At 43.1% G+C, this 20,144-nt stretch overlaps 2 protein-coding genes across 9 annotated transcripts in view; one reads left to right on the top strand and one right to left on the bottom strand.

Annotated features, from left to right (window-relative positions):
* The window catches only part of MAP7D3 (MAP7 domain containing 3), a 163,617-nt gene that overhangs the window by 60,478 nt on the left and 82,995 nt on the right, over positions 1-20,144 (bottom strand). Inside the window, exon 1 of one of the 8 annotated variants that reach the window (XM_048863929.2) lies at positions 2,714-2,865. The exons of the other annotated variants lie outside the window; for them this stretch is intronic. Coding sequence (XP_048719886.2) covers positions 2,714-2,762 — 49 coding nt within the window. The 5' untranslated portion in view covers positions 2,763-2,865. Of the gene's footprint in view, positions 1-2,713; positions 2,866-20,144 lie in introns of those variants that run through there. 8 annotated transcript variants of the gene reach the window in all.
* The window catches only part of LOC125642480 (uncharacterized), an 87,186-nt gene continuing 70,277 nt past the window's right edge, over positions 3,236-20,144 (top strand). Inside the window, exon 1 of the mRNA XM_075132571.1 lies at positions 3,236-3,496. The gene's annotated coding sequence lies outside the window, so the exon portion shown is untranslated. The remainder of the gene's footprint in view (positions 3,497-20,144) is intronic.

Raw genomic sequence — 20,144 nt, 5'->3', positions numbered from 1 at the left:
TTTACTTTAAAGTTAGCAAATGTGAAAAGGAAGCTATTGAGAAATAAGAAGAGCAGAACCCCACAATGCCAATTTTCAGAGCTTGAAACAGTGACCAGACTTCTCCCAGCCAGAAGACTAAACCTACATCCAGAGGTTGCTATGAAAGACTGGAGGCATGGAAGAGGAAGCCAGAAAGATCCAGTGTAAATGTTCTGCAAAAAAACCCAGACTCCATCCCAGCTACTAGGAAAGAGGAGGGTCTTTGGTTTCTTGGCAGGATGCTGTCCATACTGCATATTAGCATCTGGCTACCAGGTATTTGATAAGTCTGTAGCTCCCCTCACCCTTTGTCTATTGGAAGGCAGAAAGTTACATTCCTGCACACACACACACCCAAAATCGACAAGCCTCTTGAGGTCCTCTTTGTTGCTGTACAAATGCTGGCACTGGCAATGGGGGTAGGGTAAAAGGGTTTTCATTACTCTATTGCTCCTACAGCCTCCTAGTTTCCTTTTTTTCAGTCCTCATCTGCAAATAGCTTGTGTGTGTGACTTGGCTGCCACTCACAACTTTGCTAAACAGCAGAAATAAAAAGTGCCATGATTCTTGTCAATTTCACTGCTTCCCACAGGGTCCTGGATATAGGCTCTGGAACTGACCCTCCCCAGTATCACTCTCTGGCCACTTGGAAAAAACCATATTGGAATTGTCTGTTTGCAGACTCAAAAACACAGCACTACATTAATTCATGTTAGTTATCTCTGTAGCCAAAGTAATAAAATAGGTTTTCGTTAAAGTTCAGATTCTGCTCCATCAATTTTCACTTCCTATGGGGAAAGAAAGGAAGAGGATTTTTCAAGCCCTGTCATTTTTAGTGTCACTTTTTATTTTAATTTTGTTTTTTAAAAGAAGATCTTCACTTTAGAAAGGGAGGTGGGGCTGGATGGCTCTAGGAACCCTTCCCTTCTGGTTACCTGCATCTAGTCCAAAACAGCTGTTAACAAGAGTGGATGCCATCTGCTTGGTGGTCTCTGGAAGGATTTGATAGTCTCCAGTCTAGTTTCCATCAGATAGGCATCCATCTCACAAAACACGATACAAATTAGTAATTTCAGCAGAGAGAACAAGAACAAAGTGGGCTCATAAAATAAATGACCCTTTCACTCTTAGTTACAGTCCCTTCAGGTCAGGACTGAGTTATGCTGGTGAAGCTGTGTTGCTATTACCTGTGCTCTCTCTAGTCTGTGGACAACAGATCTTGAGTCTGATGTCCTGGGTCAAATAATTATCTTTCACAAGCCACTAAATTAATCTTAAAAAAACTGGAAAGGGGAATCAACACACAGAGTCTATATCGGACTTCTGTATCAAAGGAGGAAGAAAGACTTCCAGATCTGAGCTGAAGACTCAAGACCTTAAGACCAATTTGTAAGAGTCACCAGAACTCTTACATCAGTAATTGCATTGGTACATAAAGAAATCACAGCCACAGAAACAGACTGATAACTTTAAACACTGACAAAGTAAGTTTGCACACAGTCTAGGTTAGTTAATTTTACATCAAACCAGAGATCATAACCCTTTCTTTCTTTAGTCCGTTCATTACGCTTAGTCTGGAATAATCAAAATGTTTTCATCTGCACTGACTCACCCACAAATCTATTGTGTGCACACATGCACCATGACAAGCATAACACTCACTCTACACAGAACACAAAATGGATTAACAAGGACCTCAATATACATAACACAGTCTCAAACAGGAAAGAATCAAAGCAGTTTCTAACAAACTAAATTTAAATATATTTTGCCTTTACTTGTATCTTAATTCCAAAAAAGTGTTAAAGCCTCATTAAGAGTTTGATAGGGAAACAACATTTCAGAATTCAGACTGTCACGTACATCATCCTTTGCAAGATATTGCAGCAGACACTGGGCATGACAACTGATGAGTGGTCTGCAAAAATCTAGAAAATTGAGACAAGACTCATTAAAGAAATATAACAGTTTGGACTTTCAAGGGATCACAAAAGGCAGACAATTCATTTTAAGATGAAGTCCTCAAGTGGCACTCATTCCTGTCTATGTATTGTGGACATCTCAAATCAGCAGCTCAAGTCTTGGAAGAAAATTACGTGCTGCAGTTTTATAGGCAAATCAGGGTTAGTGTAGGATTTTTTTTATGTAAATCAGACCCTGCATATTAATCCAACATCTATGCATTGGAGGGAAGAGGGGAGGTGAAGAAACCTGTGTTTCATATTCCACTCAGGAAATATTTTGAAGTTAAAACCCAGACGTAGGAAGGCCTGGGATTTTAAAGCTGTGAGAGACTCCGCAGAATCCCTTTTCCATTGCAAAGCCAGCTCTGCAGCACAGAGTAAGGAGGAGGGCAGGGGGAGATCAGAGGCAGGGTGGGGGGCAGCACAGACAAATGGGGGGGCGTGGGGAAGACACAAGAGGATCACGTGGGAGAAAGGGAGTTGGGCTGAGACAGGGCGCAGGGCTCAGGCCATTGAGCGGAAGACTGGGGGCACTCACGATCTCCCCGAGGCCCAGGAGCCCGCCTGAGGGCCGCGTCCCTGGCCTGCTCTCAGGGCAGCCCCACAGCATCAGAGGGGACTTCCTCTCCTCCCCGCGGCGCCGGCTGCACAGGGGGCCCGGGGCCCCGCTCCCCTCTCCCCAGCTACAGCCAGAGCCCCGGGGCGCGAGGCGCCCTGCCAGCTCTCACCCATCTGCTCCCGCAGCCCCTTCAGCGACGAGCCGCCACCCTCCGCCATCTTCAGCCTAGTGAAGGAGCCGCTGCCGGCACAGCCTCGGAAGAGCGGGAGGCGCAGTGCGCAGGCGCCGCGCCACTCGCGCCCGGCAGCGCTGCCGCGAGGGAGGGAATAGCGCCCGCAGCCGGCTCCTCCGCTCCGCTCCGCTCCTCAGCGCCCCGCCCCGCCCCGCCCCCTCCCGGCCACAGCGCCTCTCAGCCCCGCCCCCTCAGCCCCACCACAGCGCCTCTCAGCCCCGCCCCCTCAGCCCCACCACAGCGCCTCTCAGCTCCGCAGCCCCCTTCCCGCGAGCTCCCGCCACGGCCCCGCCTCAGAGCCCCTCAGCCCCGCCCTCTCCCGGCCACAGCGCCTCTCAGCCCCGCCCCGCAGCCCCCTCCCGCCGAACTCTCGCTACGGCCCCGCCCACCCAGCTCCCGCCCCTCCTCCTCGCCTCAGAGCCCCTCTCCGTCCTTCGCTCTCCCACCCCTCCCCCATCCTTCCCGCCACTCCCGTAGCCCCCTCATCCTGCCCCTTCCCCGTTCCTCTCCCTTTCCTCCCCCCCCTTCGCTCGCCCTCGCCCCCTCGCCGTTTTCTCCCACCCCCCTTCCGCCCTGCCCCCGTCTCGAGAGCCAGAGGAGACCCCTTCCCCCCAGCTGCAGGGCGGGCCCCGTTCCCGCCACGCGGTTAGGGATCCTTTCAGGAAAGCTTCGGCCTTGCTGTACGTTCACCTCCAGAGCAACCGCTGAGCTGCGAGGACAGTAGGTGCCATTCTCCCCTGCGGACCGTGTAGTAACGGCAAAACCGTGACACTGGGGGCCCTACATCACAAGATGGGCTAAAAATAATAAACGTTTTTTAATGAAAGCTGAGATCCCCATGCGATCTCTTGATTCCAGCAGTTGGGGCTTTAGGAGAGGCACCAGCTGTCCGGAGGCTTGTGATAAAATCATGAGAGCTGGCGCCACTTCACATGGCAAAGTTATACACTAGCACTGAGCTTCACTGGAGGGTGGGGTGAGCCTTTGGGGAGAAGGCTAGTCCATAGCACATAGCTATTTATTGGCTTTAATAATAAGGAATAAAACAAGAATATTAACTTTGAAAAACCAGTTGTGTTATTATGGGCCTGATCCTGAAAGGTGCTTAGTGTCCCCATGTCCCAGTAAAATCACCACTCAGGTTCAGTCCCTCTATAGGCACCTGTGGTTATAGGGCCCATATAGGCAGAATTCATGCACCATTCAATGGCATCAGTGAACTGTAAGTCTAAATATAGGCAGCCATGTTGGTTAGTTTCTGCTTCCCTAAGAATACAGGGGGGAAATTAACATCAAATGAAGAAGTAAACGGTAAAAAATAAAAACCCTATTAAAAAGAGATGATACCTTTGCGAATGTTACACAGGTTTATCCATACTAAGGAACAACCCACAACAAAAGCTTTTTGCAAATCAGCTATGTCAGCCATCAGTACATGACAAGCATCAAGGTTTTGAATAGCTTAATTAACAAATTCAAAGAGCTGTAGATGTACCCCTATTAGGCCTAAAACTTAATTTTTCATTAATGAAGAGTTTATTTGAATTATGAAGTCCTTGCATGTGACCCACTCTTTTAAGCATTTGTATCAAAGATGATAATTTATGGCAACTGGATTATACTAATTATTAATTGTGATAAATATGTCACACAATTTTAGAAGCCAATAATCTATACAACTAGACATCCACCTACTCTGGACAATTCATCTATTAAACTTGTTTTCCACAAATCTACCTTTCCATCAATGAGACTAAATGAAAGCAAACATGATTGGTCCTGCTTTGAGCAGGGGGTTGGACTAGATGACCTCCTGAGGTCCCTTCTAACCCTGATATTCTATGATTCTATGATTCTATGAAACAGGATAATTTTTAGACAATGGGCCAAATTCACTCAATTTACATAGGTGTAAATCTGTAGAAACTCAATAGAGTTACACTGGTATATCTAAGAGCAGAATTAGCTCAAGATTATAAAATACTTAGCCAACTGGAAGAGCTAGTATGAATTTGTAGCTGTTGGCACTTAGGGTACCTGTGGCGTAGTTAAGCACTGGGTATTTCTTACTGCCAGAAACAGGGTACTGGACTTGATTGACCAGTGGTCTAAAATTTACGTATCTCTGATTTGATCAAGCATTCTGCATTACTGAAATGTAGGCTGATTGGAAGGTAACTCTGTGAACTGAAAAATCAACAGCCACAGATGTGTTCAGTATTTAGAAACATTAAAATACCCAGAAGTAGTTTACAATATATAGTGGGGAATGAGCACAAATGTCATAGGTGGGTTAGTATGAGTTCTCCAAATTTACCAGTCCAGCTTCAGAGTATAAATCCTACTAGCAGAATGATGTGGAAAAAGCAAAGCATCACTTTCTCTGTCAAAGATGCTGGCAGGCAGACCCTGCTCATTCACAACATTTTACTGTCTTTTAGGATAGTCTAGGTCAGGCTGGGCATCAGATCTCTGCCCATCCAGGGACTGAGAGCCTGGTACTGACAGCTGAATCATGATCCTGTGGCAGCATAGACTACCACCACCATACTACCTAATAACAGCTTTATGGTTCTTGTGGGTTCCCTAAGCAAGAACATGGGCTAAAGCTGCTGGAAGCAAATATCAAACCATGGGTTGCTGCTCAGTCAGGTAATTTTGCAGGAGGGGATGGATCTGGTGGATGGTGTTGCTGCCAGTGTCTGCTCATGAGTTCCATTATTTCCATTGGATAATGGGCCAACAAAATAGGGAAGCCACAAGTGACTGATTGCTTCGGGATTAAAACTCTATCCTACCAAGCTGGTCAATGTTTTTTAAACAGAAGATCTCATAATCTGAAAATGACACTGCACTCAGTAGAAGAGTTGTCTGCTCATGGATTTGACTGTGCAACCCATACTCACTTTGGTGGGCACCTTACTCTCTCAGTTAGTACCATAGCTCCATTGACCTCAGTGAGACTACTCATGTGAATAAGTGCTCACCAACATGAGTAAGGGTTGTACAATCTTGTCCCATATATTTAGCATTGCTGTTTGTACACCGTTCCAAATGAAGAACTAGGTATGAGTGAGGAAGTGAAGCCATTCTGGTGAATATTACTCAGGGCAGGTCTACAATTAAAACGCTGCATCAGCACAGTTGCACAGATGCAGCTGTGCTGCTTTAGCACTTAAGTGAATAGGCTCCTATGCCAACAGAAGAGCTTCTCCCATCTGTGTAGTTAATTCACTTCCCTGAGAAGCGGTAGCTATATCGATTGGAGAAGATCTCCCATCAACATAGCACTGTCTACACGGGGGGTTAGGTCGGTATATCTATGTTGCTCAGGGGTGTTTTTCACACTCCAAAGTGACATAGTTATACCGATATAGGTCTGTATTGTAGACCTGGCCTCAATAGCTTGGCTTAGTAGAATTGGCTTAGTCCCCTAATAATATTGCCATTCTACAATAGGTCAGGATTATTTGTCACCTGTTTGTTGTTTTGCTGTCTCCTTGCATATTTATTTCTCTGCTGGCATAATTTCTGCACAACTTGCATCTGGGTTGTTATTACTTGGGAAGAGCATAAGGACTGTATTGTAGCAGTGCCCACACTAAACAGTAGATCCTGAAGTTCTGGTAGAAAATCTGCCTCCGAAATCAGCAAAGCTTGAAACCAGTGGGAGATTGGCCTGCCTGAGAGCTACTGGTTTGGCCATAAATGGGAGGAGTGGAGAGGAAGCAGTAATTAAATAATGCAGCATTTCAGAGGTGACTGCAAATAGAATGCTTAGAACTATTTTACAGATAGGCTCCATCTTAGCCTGAGGATTCTGAGTACAGATTTGCCTTTGTGTTGTTCTTTGTTATTGTTGCTTTCCCCTCTCTTATTGTCTGTGCACGTAAAATTACACTCTTTTGTTTTCTTTGCCTCACTTGGTTCCTCTTGATTTTATACAATGCCATCTAGTATTTGTTTTCTTTTAAATAAAATGGGCAATTTAAAAGTGGGAGAGAACAGAAGATTACTGAATTCCCAAAGATATTTTGATGTTTAGAATACGTAATAATAATACTTTGAATTTATATATTGCTTGCAATTGAAGATCTGAGAGTGCTTTACAAACATTAAGGAATTACTGTAAATCTCACAACACCACTGTGAGATAAACAATTGCAAGTGCATTGTCTTCATCTTCTACAAAGGAGGAAACTCACAGAGAGATTCAAGTCTCTACTTGACAAAGTCACCCACAAAACAGCATAGTGACAAACAGAACCCCAGTACCCTGACTTCCTGTTCGGGGTTCTTCTATTTTTTCCTTCTTTCCTTTCCTCATAGCTATTGTAGAAGATTTCCAAAATGTTGCTATGAGAGTTTTATAAAATATCACAATGGGGAACTACAGTGGTGGGACTATATATGTGATTTAATCTAAATGTCTTCATGTCTTTGCAAGTCCCCTGAGTAGTATGCTATTGTGAGGATGTGCTTTTCATATGTCTAGTGAATGTTCACAGTGTATATTCACTGTGCATTTGAAATCATAGAATCATAGGACTGGAAGGGACCTCGAGAGGTCATCTAGTCCAGTCCCCTGCACTCATGGCAGGACTAAGTATTATCTAGAGGCCAAATGCTACTGTCCTCTGCGTGGTGGAAATTCTTGTAAGGCATTATGTAATAAAAGGGAGAAAATGTCACTATATCCATTTTTGTCTTCAAGGAAAATATCCCAGGAAGAACAATTCTGCTGTAAGAAACTCTTGCAAATTAGGGAACATGGGAGAGGCACACAGAAAGTTTTCATACGAGATGGCATCTTATGCTATTCTCCATTCAATAGGCTTAACACATCTGGGGCGCATCCCCGCTTTTAAAATAGTGCCTGCAATTTTTCACATCTAATTTTTTGCACACAGAAATGTCAGATTTGAAGGTGCAAATTGGATGTATCGGTATAAACTGGGGAATTACATCAAACCCAGTTTGCACATACAGATCTGAATTTTTGCATACACAAAAACTTAGATGTGAAATATTGTGGGCACAGTTTGAGAGCTTGATTTTACTTTTAGGTACCACAATCCATTTTTTATGAAAAAGGGAAAATATCAGATGAAACCCACAGTTGCAAGTGTTGGATACATTTCCACATGCGAACAACTTCACTCCTATCCCATACTGTCTGTTATTCACGGAATTCCAATTCCAATTAACTAGGACATCACCTTATATTCCTCCTCAGAGCCTAATTCTTACACAATGTCCATATTTTAATTATAAGGGGGGGGCAAAAAGGGGGACAAAAGTCTGTATCCTCATGTGTGCTTTTTCCAGTGCATACTGTCTTCTTCTGTATCTTTCTTTTAGACTGTAAGCAATCTGAGGCAATGATTGCGTTTTTGATCGTGCATCTTGTACACAAAGCAAATTGTTGGTGCTAAATAAACAACAGTAGTTGAGGTGACATGGCCAAATCTGCAAAACTGGCTGCCTAAACTTCATATGTAAAGTCAGCATCTGTTCATGCAAACTGGGAATTTCATGCATAAGTGCCCCTTGGCACATGCAAATTTCTATTCATATTGGATTGCAAATTCTTAATATTATTTATTATTATTTGCATTTCCATAGTGCCCAGGCATCCCAGTCATGGACCAGAATCCCTTGTGCTAGGCACTGTACATACACAGAACAAAAAGATGTTCCTTTCCCAAAGAGTTTACAATGAGTAATTGTAGAAGACATGAGTCATAGGGGGATTTGTAGTTTAGGTGGCTAGTTTTGAAAAATGTCTCTCCATGTCTGTTCCTGTGATTTGGAGCAGTACATTCCTCAGGTAAATGATTCATTTGAGCAGAGGGTTGGACTAGATGACCTCCTGAGGTCCCTTCCAACCCTTATAGTCTATGATTCTATAAATGTGAGGAGACTTAATTGTCTGAAGGTGCAAATTTCATCACCCTGAATGATTCTGGAAGTACTACATTTGAATGCCTGCTTTCCATCGTCAAGCTCATTCTGGCATTTCTGTTTGCCCTGCAATGCAGTTCTACTATTTTTTTTATCATTGCTAAATTATCCATAATTTCTATGTGATAGTGTGTCGATGCATTGAGTGATAAGAGTTTGACAATGTAAACTGTGATATGGTAATCTTATCAACCTTAACTCCAGCCATTTTAATGTTATCATCATGTTCTGATGAGATAATATATTCCAGCAGTTGTATTTTATGAATGTTATATTACTTCACCTGGTATTATGAGAAGATACCATTATGCAGAGCTATAGGGTTATGTTAGCAATGCTATGGCTCTGACTGAGAGGGCATTTGCATTTGAAGACTCCATTTTCATTAGCTTATAAGTTTCCTCAGATCTGCCTAATGGGTTGAAAATGCTTGTTCTCAGTCCAGAAGCGATTACTTTATGGGAATTTTGATAATGCAAAGTAATTTTTCAGTTACCTGAGCATGAAAATAATGTTTCTTCTATCAAAGATTGTTTTTTCCTCCTGGGAATAACTCAAAGATGGCTTCATTTTAAGGGTCAGGTTCCAAAGGGGCCTCCTAACTTGAACAAGAACAGGCAATTGTGCAAATCAGTGCCTGTTTGCATGCACAAATGCACGCTTTTGTATCTACAAATCTCATGGTTGCAGTTAAGGAGATTTCCCAGTAGCCATGTAACTCTGCCTTGTTGTTACTATTGGAAAAGTGGCAAAAAGACAGAACTTAATGGCCAGATGTAGGTGGGCCTGGAGAAGGCACAGAGTTTGAGCCCTTGTTCAGAAACTGAAGCTGTGGCTGGTACCTGTGTCCTCCTGAGTTTGTTGAGGAGAGTGGCTTGGAAACCTCTGACAGAGACTCCAAAAATGGACTTGTCAGGCACAATTCCTAATTGCCAAGATCCATGGAAGCTCTTTGCCTCACACAGCCACCTGCTTCCCCTGGCTCTCCCCGGACTTCTTGGCAGTGCTGGGCTTAATAACCTTGTTGCATTATCTTCATTCTCTGTGTGCAATTTCAATATATTCAGTGTGAAGCCTTGTGTCTGGGAGTTCCCATGCCAAAAGGAAGGTGGACTCCAGCCAAAGAGAAAGGCATTTCTCTTTTCAATGAGCATCATAATAACTTGTTCACAGGAATACTAACTATTTCTGCAAAGGCAGGAGTTATTTTAATCCCTGTTTCAACTCTCCTAAATGTTTTGGGAGTTGCTTACCTGAGCAACTCTCTCTCCATGCTGTATTACTCCCGTTGCGATCAGTGGAGCTGCTCAGGTACAAGCCCATTGCTATAAATATCAGGGTATTTGGGGGGATCTTCCCTTAACTTTGCAACTTGTTCCCTCTCTTGGTTTGCCAAAGCCCAGGCAAACCTGTAGAGGTTAGCTTTTCTTGCAAGCTGATGCCTGGGCAGATGAATTCTTTGTAGGAGGCAGTTGATAAGCCTGTTCAATGATGATGTTTCTGGTTAGAATGTACAGTACTGAGCGGAACTGTAAAATGTTGTTAGTGTGAGTTTAACACTATTATAGCTGCACAAGTACATAAAGAATGGTACTGGCATAGATGGGTACCTACTATACTTAGAATGGGACAAATTAACGAGTAATGTCAGCAGGGTACATCTCCATTACTTTCCGTAATGGAGTTGCAATCTGCTTACTTTCATGATGAACTTGATCTTCTCCATTCAATTAGCCCAGCCCCATTGGATTCAGTAGAAATGGAGTTTGGGGATGAAATATAAATCTTGGCCAGGATGTACTGGGACATATCCTAGCTGTTTTGTGGGTTTTTTTACTATTTTTCAGATGACTGATTTTATTTCATACCAATATAAACAATACCTTGGCAAATAAAGCAGGTCCTATTTGTAAGAAATATATTTAGAGCAAAGGCCTCAGCATTACAGTTGCTACTTTAACATACAATCCTCCTTCCTGTTTTGGCTTGGAGGTCACTGCTTTGGCAATTCCCTTCTGGCTTCTTATGTGGTTTTGAGAAACCCTAATTTTACAGGCTGCTCTCCCATAGACCCTACCTTGTCCTCGCATGAAATGGGCCCTCTACTCCTGAGCAGCTGAGGCAGATTGGAGGGGGATCCTGCAGATGAACTCAGCACGGACAAAGTGGAGCCCTCTCCAGTATTTTACACTGAAATACTGTGATGGTCCTGTGTTCCAGTATAAAAAGACAGCAAGTAGATAAATGACTCCAGTGTTTGTTCATTTTGCTTAAAGAAGCTTCCTTTTGTTAGCCTGTTCCACACAATTATCCTTCTTTCAGTGGCAAATGGATCCCTTGTTTCTGAATTTAAATCCCAATACATTGTTATTTGTTCAAAAGATTAAAAATACTTTAGAGGCATTATCTAAAAGCTTTTACAACTTCAATCAAATATTTCTTCCAGCTCCCTGCACCCACATACATTCACATAGGAATGATAAATATAGGGCCTGATTCTGATCTGACACGCACCAGTTTTACAGTGGAATTACTCCTGTTTTAGACAGATGCACTTAAACTCAGATTCAGGCCCTTCAGCTAATCCTCAGAACACTATAGCTCAGGAAAGAGTATTGTAAGAGAACAAGGCTGTGTTATCCGTCCAACCAGCTCCTTAAATTATTAAAGATATTATAGGCAACTAGACGTGAAATTGTGGCAGAGCCTTAAAAAAACAAGCTTCAGTAGATTTGTGGCTGATTTTCCTGCCTGTTGGGCTTATTTTCAGAATTCAGTGCTACAGAATCACAGAGTGATATTTTCTCTTTTAACTTTGCACTGCATTGCAGGGAAATTGTTAGCATTTGCTATAAATGAGTCTCATTCATACCTCGATCTGATACATGTACGGTATCAACCTGGATTTCACTTTTCTTTAAACCTTGAATGGTGGTGCAGAGTAGGAAGAGAAAGGCTAGGTGTTTCTTCTTGAGTATTACTAAACATCTTGCTCTCTTTTTCTCCGATACACATAAGTCCCATGATTCTTTTGATTTCACATCTTTTTTTAAATTTCAATTTTGGGCATGGGCATAGTTTGGGGGATCTTGGGCAGGTGCAGAATTTGCCGCCCCACGCATGGCCCCGTTGGCCTGACAAGAGCTGCCCCCCAAATACAGAAGTCAAATTATGCCTATGATTTTGGGTAGTCTTCAAGGTCAAAACATTAAAGGAAATACTCTGCAGCTTCTAACTGTAATAGCAGGCAGCTCTTTGCTCTAGTGAACGGCTACAGAATGTAATATTCACTTAGGAGCATGCACACAGTTCCCTTTGTAATCAAAGGGATGTTTTTCCCTAACACTACATGTTCTCCAAATACATTTGTAAGCTGGCACAGAATCACAAATCCTGTGCTAGGCTTTCAACCACACAGAGAAGATGCATAGTTCATTTATGAACCAGGGAATTTGTCAGTGACATTTTTTTTTAAATAAAGCCCTAAACAATAACCAATTGCAATTAATATTATATAATTATCAACATCTAACATGTACAAAATACTGCACCCATGAGTAGTTTGCCTGCGGGAAATATTTGTGAGTACTGTCTGCAGGCCATAAAGCTTTCTATAAAAGTAATAAAGATAATGCAGATGCTAAAAGGTTTCAGAGTAGCAGCCGTGTTAGTCTGTATTCGCAAAAAGAAAAGGAGTACTTGTGGCACCTTAGAGACTAACACATTTATTTGAGCATAAGCTTTCATGAGCTACAGCTCACTTCATCGGATGCATAAAGTGGAAAATGCAGTGAAGATGTTTTATACACACAGACCATGACAAAATGGGTGTTTATCACTTGAAAAGGTTCCCCCCCCCCACTCTCCTGCTGGTAATAGCTTATCTAAAGTGATCACTCTCCTTACAATGTGTATGATAATCAAGATGGGCCACCTCCAGCACAAATCCAGGATTTAACGAGAACGTTTGAGGAACAGCGGGGGGGAGGTGAGGAAAGGAGGAAAAAACAAGGGGAAACAGGTTACCCTGCATAATGACTCAACCACTCCCAGTCTCCATTCAAGCCCAAGTCAACTGTATCCAATTTGCAAATGAACTCCAATTCAGCAGTCTCTCGCTGGAGTCTGGTTTTGAAGTTTTTCTGTTGTAATATCGCAACTTTCATGTCTGTAATCGCGTAACCAGAGAGACAGAAGTGCTCCCCGACTGGTCCATGAATGCTACAATTCTTGACATCTGATTTGTGCCCATCCATTCCTCTACATAGAGACGGTCCAGTCTGACCAATGCACATGGCATAGGGGCATCACCTGCACACGATGGCACACATCACATTGGCAGATGCTAAAAGTATTACAGTACCTACCTTTTTGTGTGCACAATAAATTAATCATTCTATCTTAAACAATTAACTTACCATCAGACATAACCAACCACACGCTTTGCAGACAGGCATCTTGCTTACATGGTTGCAGTAAGAACTTATGAAGTCTGTTGTTTTGACGGATGAGTGTTTAGCTAGTATTGACTTTAGTTCTGGGTTTATTTGTTTTTATGGCTTCTCACATAGGAAGCGAGTCCAATCCTGTATTTGCAAATACGGTTGCATGTCTTGCAAGTGTAATTGTTCTGGAGGGGAGGGTTTGAGGCGTTGGCCTTACAACGTGCTCTCTTCTCCTTTAAAGACCTCACACACCACTCCTTAAAAGTGGACATGGCCACATGGCACAGACCTCACCATCTGGGTCTGTCCTGTGCAATGAGTTCCCAGGTTTTAATGTCTATCTTGCATGCTTTGAGGTTGGCCTTCAAGGTGTCTTTGTACTTGAGGATGGGTCAACCCTCAGAGCAGGTTCCCGTGCTCAGTTGGCTTTAGAATACCACTTTCGATATACGGAAAACCTCCAGGCAGACTGCATAATGTCTGAATTCCAGTGGATAAGCATATCAATCAGATTTCAGGTGGTATAAGATGCTTGTGAGCAGCCTCACAGCCACAGTAGGTGGCTAGCCACAGTACTGCATTTCTAAAACAGAGGTCACAAGGAGCTTTGGGGACTCGTATCTCCTGAGAGCAGTACCATTTGTTAGTTTTGCCTGACCTCCAAATGTCACCTGCCGTTATTTTCCCACTCAATGCAAACAAAGGGCCATATCATGCCATCAGATTTTAGGTGGTACCATTGGTTTCAAGGGGAGTTTTGCTTAAAAATTTATGGCACAGTATAGCCCGTATTAAAATGCACTGCATACTATAGCAGTGTACAATCCATCAGCATGTGGGATGTCTGGTCTTAATATATAGTACAAAAGAAATCTTTGTTGTTTCTTCAGTCTGGAATATATCTCTGTCATGCTTTGGTAGAACAAGTTAAAGCCTGAATTATGAATATTGTTATGCTGGAGGTGTTAATGGCTGCCATCAATCACAGACCCTGTTAAAGCTGATGGGAATGCTAATGACCTTTCTTTCAGGCTAAATGGAAAGAGCAATTAAGCCCCTTTATGTAGTGATAGCTGGGAAATAATAGGAGGCTACAGCCCAAGGCAATGAGCTGCCTGGAAAAGCCTGAGCAGAGTTTAGCTGTGTGTTCTGAGAAGTTTACCAATCACTAGCTGCAAATGCAGGGGTTAGGGGTTTAGGACAAGCTCTATGTGTGTCAAAGGCAGAAAACCAGGAGAAAGAAAGCCAGAGGGAATGGAAGAGAAGCAGCTGTGAGAGTGGCCCTGACACAAAACAGAGACAGAGCTCTTTTGGGCACAGGACTGGCTAGAAAGGCAGGCTTGGAAATAGTTAGCAAGGAAGCTGCCTCCTGTTTGTTCCTACTGGGTTCTGGGAAACAGGACTTTGTGTGCATGCTATGTAAATAAATAGGATTGCACCAAATAATATACTTGGGTCTTATCATCAGTTTCTCCTCCTAACAGAAACCAGCCGGAAAGGCCCCAAATATTGGCTAACTAAAAGAGAAACAATGTATATGCTTTTAAATCAAGTACATTTCCTCCCATGAAATAAATAAATTACGGATACTGTGTGGTTAAATGTGAACTTCTACAATTAGAAATAGGCTCAAGTGCAAAATTTGGATTTAGATACAGTTTCTGAAATCCCAGACACTAGAAGTGTGAGGATCTGGGAGGTATGGGTTGGCCCATTGCAAAGATTAAGGTAGGGTGACCAGATATCCTGATTTTATAGGGGCAGTCCCTATATTTGGGGCTTATATAGGCACCCCCAGCCCCTGTCCTGATTTTTCACACTTGCTATCTTGTCACCCTAGATAAAGTACGTTTTGCAAAATTCAGATCTGGATTTGGATTTCAAACACCTTCTTAGTCTGGAAGTTTTAGGATATAGTTTTGGCTCAGGACCATTTATATCTAGAATAGTAAGAGTTGAAGGTCATGCTGCATGGTATGTCACTGGAAAAATAATTTCCCTTATATTTAAAGTCTCAGATTAGACTAATGACCTCACTATCACAATAATGTTGGGATTCTGCATGCACAAAGGCTGGACTTTAAATATCATTATTTGTAAATTGTGCCATATGTCTTTTGAAAGGGCATTTTCCCCGGGTTTGCAGTAAACTCTCAGAATTGAACTATGTTCTCCATATCAGGATTTAGCCCCGATCCTGGACATGGATCCACATTGGCTCAGAAGTCATGCATGAATCCATTTACAGGACTCATCTCTGATTGTAAATTCTCTGGGGCACAGACTATGTATTATGTGTACAGTACCAAGCACAATGAGGCACTGATGCAAACTGGGGTCTTTGGATGAAGATAAAGTTGATGGTGATAATACAAATAACCGGTATTCTTCATATGCCTTTTTTTCAAGCTGGTATCTGTACTAGTAAACACCTGATTCATTATGTACATAATAATAATCTTAGATAACTAATTAAAGAGCTAAACCAATACACATAAAAAGATTGCATAGAAAAATCAATGTTTTCTTGGTGCAAAGATTAAAACCTGCCAAAACCAGCCACTCCTCAAAGCCCTGCTTTATTGTTTCAGATAGTTTGCTATGTCAGAATTATTTCAGAAATATTTCAAAACATATGGTTCTCCCAAGTATGTTAAAGATGTTCTCAAGCTATTCAAAACTTCATGCACGTTTACAGATAGCTGCCTCTGCACATCTACTTTCTTTATCTTGGCCCAAGTTTAAACTATACTTATATAACAGAAAAATTGAATGCCTTTAAGAACAAGGCCTCAGAGTGACTTTAGTGTGGTGGTATTGATTTTATGGACACAAACACTGAGACCCAGATTCTATTTTTAACTGTCTCTCTTGGTTAAAAAGGAAAAATATCAGGACATTTAGAAAATGTGAAGAGGAAGTAATGTAGTGCAAACTCCGGGGACTGTTAAAAGAAAGGAAATGAGTCAGTGAGTCGCTAAGTAAGGGAAGTTGTCTGTTTACACAGGAGTTAAAAGAGTTAAAGAGCCTGTTTATTAAATTTAAAATCTGATTTTCAGACCAAAGCAGATAGGATATTAGGATGTGTTTGGGATAAGCATGTCCAGACCCCTGAACCTTCTGAGGTTTGTCCATTGCTAGTACAGATACAAAATGATCAGCCACAGACATGGGCAAAAGTCAGAAGCCACCACAAGACAAACCCCTTTCCTGACTGTTAACAAACAAGAGCAAACAAACAAATAGGTCATGAAACCATTTTTTTTCCTTTGCAGATCATCTTTAACCCTGACCCAGGGTGACTACCTACAGGAGTGATGGGATAATTTCTGATCAGCTGTAAGCAGATACAGAGGAATTGTATCCACTTACATGAGGTCTGAATATGGTCCTGTTGGTCAGTTTTCTCATAAGTTTGCTTAATTGATTTGGTCTATGGCTAGTTAAAATGTTACTACAGCTTTAAGGCACTCCTTACATGCCTTAGTTTCAAACATGAAAAAGCAGCAAGGCTTCTTCTGCTGACATGGATTGAATTCAGACTTTGGAAAAAATCTTGGGAATGGCAAATGTCTATTTGTGATCCAGTCCTCTGTACTTTCATAGCGGAATAGCTAACATAGTTTAGTCAGCAGCCCTGATTTCCCAATTGGAAACAACAGCTAGTGAAGAAATCCTTCCCATTAGTCTGAGAGAGTTGCTGCAACAGTTGTATGCTGCTGTCTTTCTCAGATCCACAGTCAGATGTTAATCTGAATACTGCAGAACGGAGAAATGAAAGTGGCCTTGTCCTAATGGTTTGTTTTTCAGGTCTTTAGCTGGCTCTATTCATAAATATATATTTTGAAATGTCTAACACAGCAGTAGGCATAATGATTAATACCAGATCTGGTTTGCTGTCAGAACATGAGAGCATCTGTTATTTTTGACCAGCAACACCTTGGCCACAGCAGAAATCCTGCCATTAGTGCAAATATAGTTTGTGGTCCCTATTAGTGCAAATCACAAAACTAAAACACACTTCAACCTAATTCAGCAACTCGACTTGAGGAAACCATGGCCTGGGTGGCAGGAATGGAGGCACTTTGGCAGAAGTGGCAGGAAGTTTACACATCACTAGTACAGTCAGCAGTGCAGTCCATGACCACAAATCCGGACAGGATTTAGGGAATCCTACGTGGTGATGCTAGAACCACAGTGTTATAGTGTGCACTCACCACCAGAGTGCCCCCTGGGAAGATCAGAATCTTCCTCTCTAGCACCCCCTTGTGTCCTGGTTCCACAATGGTCTGCCACCTCTGTGGCCTACTCCTCCACCCATGTAAGCTTTCAGTCCAGTCCCCTTCCAGTGTTAACAGCAAACAAATTAAATCTTAACTCAAAATAGCCACCTGGGCATTAAATACCAGTCCTTCGTAGAGATCCAAGGTTAAGCCCTTGACTAGGCCAGGTCCCTTGGATTAGGGCAGGGACAGCAAACCTTCCCTGTCCTGGCTTAATCCAGAATGGGCCCATAGTAAAAGCAGATAGAAAAGGAGTACTTGTGGCACCTTAGAGATGAACAAATTTATTTGAGCATAAGCTTTCGTGAGCTACAGCTCACTTCATCGGATGCATGTAGTGGAAAATAGTGTCCTATCTCGGGGCCTCTCCTTCTGCCCCTCCACCCCCACGAACATGATACAGTTCTGTGGTGACCTAGAATCCTATTTTTGATGTCTCCGACTCAAGGAATATTTCCAACACACCTCTGAACAGCATACTAACCCATAGAGACCTTCCTACCAAGACTACAAAAAGAAGGATTCTGGGTGGACTCCTCCTGAAGATTGAAACAACAGACTGGACTTCTACATAGAGTGCTTCCGCCGATGTGCAAGGTCTGAAAAAGTGGAAAAGCAGCATCACTTGCCCCATAACCTCAGTCGTGCAGAACACAATGCCATCCAGAGCCTCAGAAACAACTCTGACATCATAATAAAAAAGGCTGACAAAGAAGGTGCTGTCGTCATCATGAATAGGTTGGAATATGAATAAGAGGCTGCTAGGCAGCTCTCCAACACCACTTTCTACAAGCCATTACCCTCTGAACCCACTGAGGGTTACCAAAAGAAACTACAGCATTTGCTCAAGAAACTCCCTGAAAAAGCACAAGAACAAATCCGCACAGACACACCCCTAGAACCCTGACCAGGGGTATTCTATCTGCTACCCAAGATCCATAAACTTGGAAATCCTGGATGCCCCATCATCTCAGGCATTGGCACCCTGACAGCAGGATTTTCTGGCTATGTAGAATCCCTCCCTAGGCTGTAAGCTACCAGCACTCCCAGCTATCTTTGAGACACCACTGACTTCCTAAGGAAACTACGATCCATCGGTGATCTTCCTGAAAACATCATCCTGGCCACTATGGATGCAGAACCCCTCTACACCAACATTCCACACAAAGATGGACTACAAGCCGTCAGGAACAGTATCCCTGATAATGTCTCAGCAAACCTGGTGGCTGAACTTTTTGACTTTGTCCTCACCCATGCCTTTTTCACATTTGGGGACAAAATATACTTTCAAATCAATGGCACTGCTATGGGTACCTGCATCGCCCCACAGTATTCCAACATTTTTATGGCTGACTTAGAACAACGCTTCCTCAGCTCTCGTCCCCTAATGCCCCTACTCTACTTGTGCTACATTGATGATATCTTCATCATCTGGACCCATGGAAAAGAAGCCCTTGAGGAATTCCACCATGATTTCAACAATTTCCATCCCACCATCAACCTCAGCCTGGACCAGTCCACACAAGAGATCCACTTCCTGGATGCTACGGTGCTAATAAGCGATGGTCACATAAACACCACCCTATACCGGAAGCCTGCTGACCGCTATGCCTACCTACGTGCCTCCAGCTTTCATCCAGATCACACCACCCGATCCATTGTCTACAGCCAAGTTCTACGATACAACTGCATTTGCTCCAACCCCTCAGACAGAGACAAACACCTACAAGATCTCTATCAAGCATTCTTACAACTACAATACCCACCTTCTGAAGTGAAGAAACAGATTGACAGAGCCAGAAGAGTACCCAGAAGTCACCTACTTCAGGACAGGCCCAACAAAGAAAATAACAGAACGCCACCTTCAGCCTTCAGCCCTTCACCTTCAGCCCCCAACTAAAACCTCTCCAACGCATCATCAAGTATCTACAATCTATCCTGAAGGACGACCCATTACTCTCACAGATCTTGGGAGACAGGCCAGTCCTTGCTTACAGACAGCAAGGCTTGAATAAAGACTGGGAGTGGATGTGTCATTACACAAAGTAAAACTATTTCCCCATTTTTATTCCCCCCCCACACACATACACACTGTTCCTCACACGCTCTTGTCAACTGCTGGAAATCGCCTAACTTGATTTTCACTACAAAAGGTCCCCCCAGCCCCCCCTCTCCTGCTGGTAATAGCTCACCTTACCTGATCACTCTTGTTACAGTGTGTATGGTATCACGCATTGTTTCATGTTCTCTGTGTATATAAATCTCCCCACTGTATTTTCCACTGAATGTATCCGATGAAGTGAGCTGTAGCTCACGAAAGCTTATGCTCAAATAAATTTGTTCGTCTCTAAGGTGCCACAAGTACTCCTTTTCTTTTTGCGGATACAGACTAACACGGCTGCTACTCTGAAACCTAAAAGCAGATAGTCGTTTATATATGGCCTGGTGATCTCTGACTGATCTCTGTCTGTTCCTGGCCCTGCTGGATACATAAGGACCAACTCTCAGTGGTTTTCTCTGCATCTGATCATGGGATGGTAACCTTAGGTAACCCCTGGAGACCTGAACTCCTAGCCATGCACCCAGAGCCGTTCCTTGGGTAGGGTGAATGAGGGTGACCGCTCCGGGTCCCGTGCTTTGGAGGGCCCTGTGGGCCAGTGCGTTGGCCAGCGCGGT

This window comes from Caretta caretta, chromosome 9 (assembly GCF_965140235.1).
Source record: "Caretta caretta isolate rCarCar2 chromosome 9, rCarCar1.hap1, whole genome shotgun sequence".
In the NCBI taxonomy this organism is placed as follows: Eukaryota; Metazoa; Chordata; order Testudines; family Cheloniidae; genus Caretta; species Caretta caretta.
The sequence above is the reverse complement of the archived record's forward strand: the minus strand, read 5'-3'. Positions and strand labels throughout refer to the sequence as shown.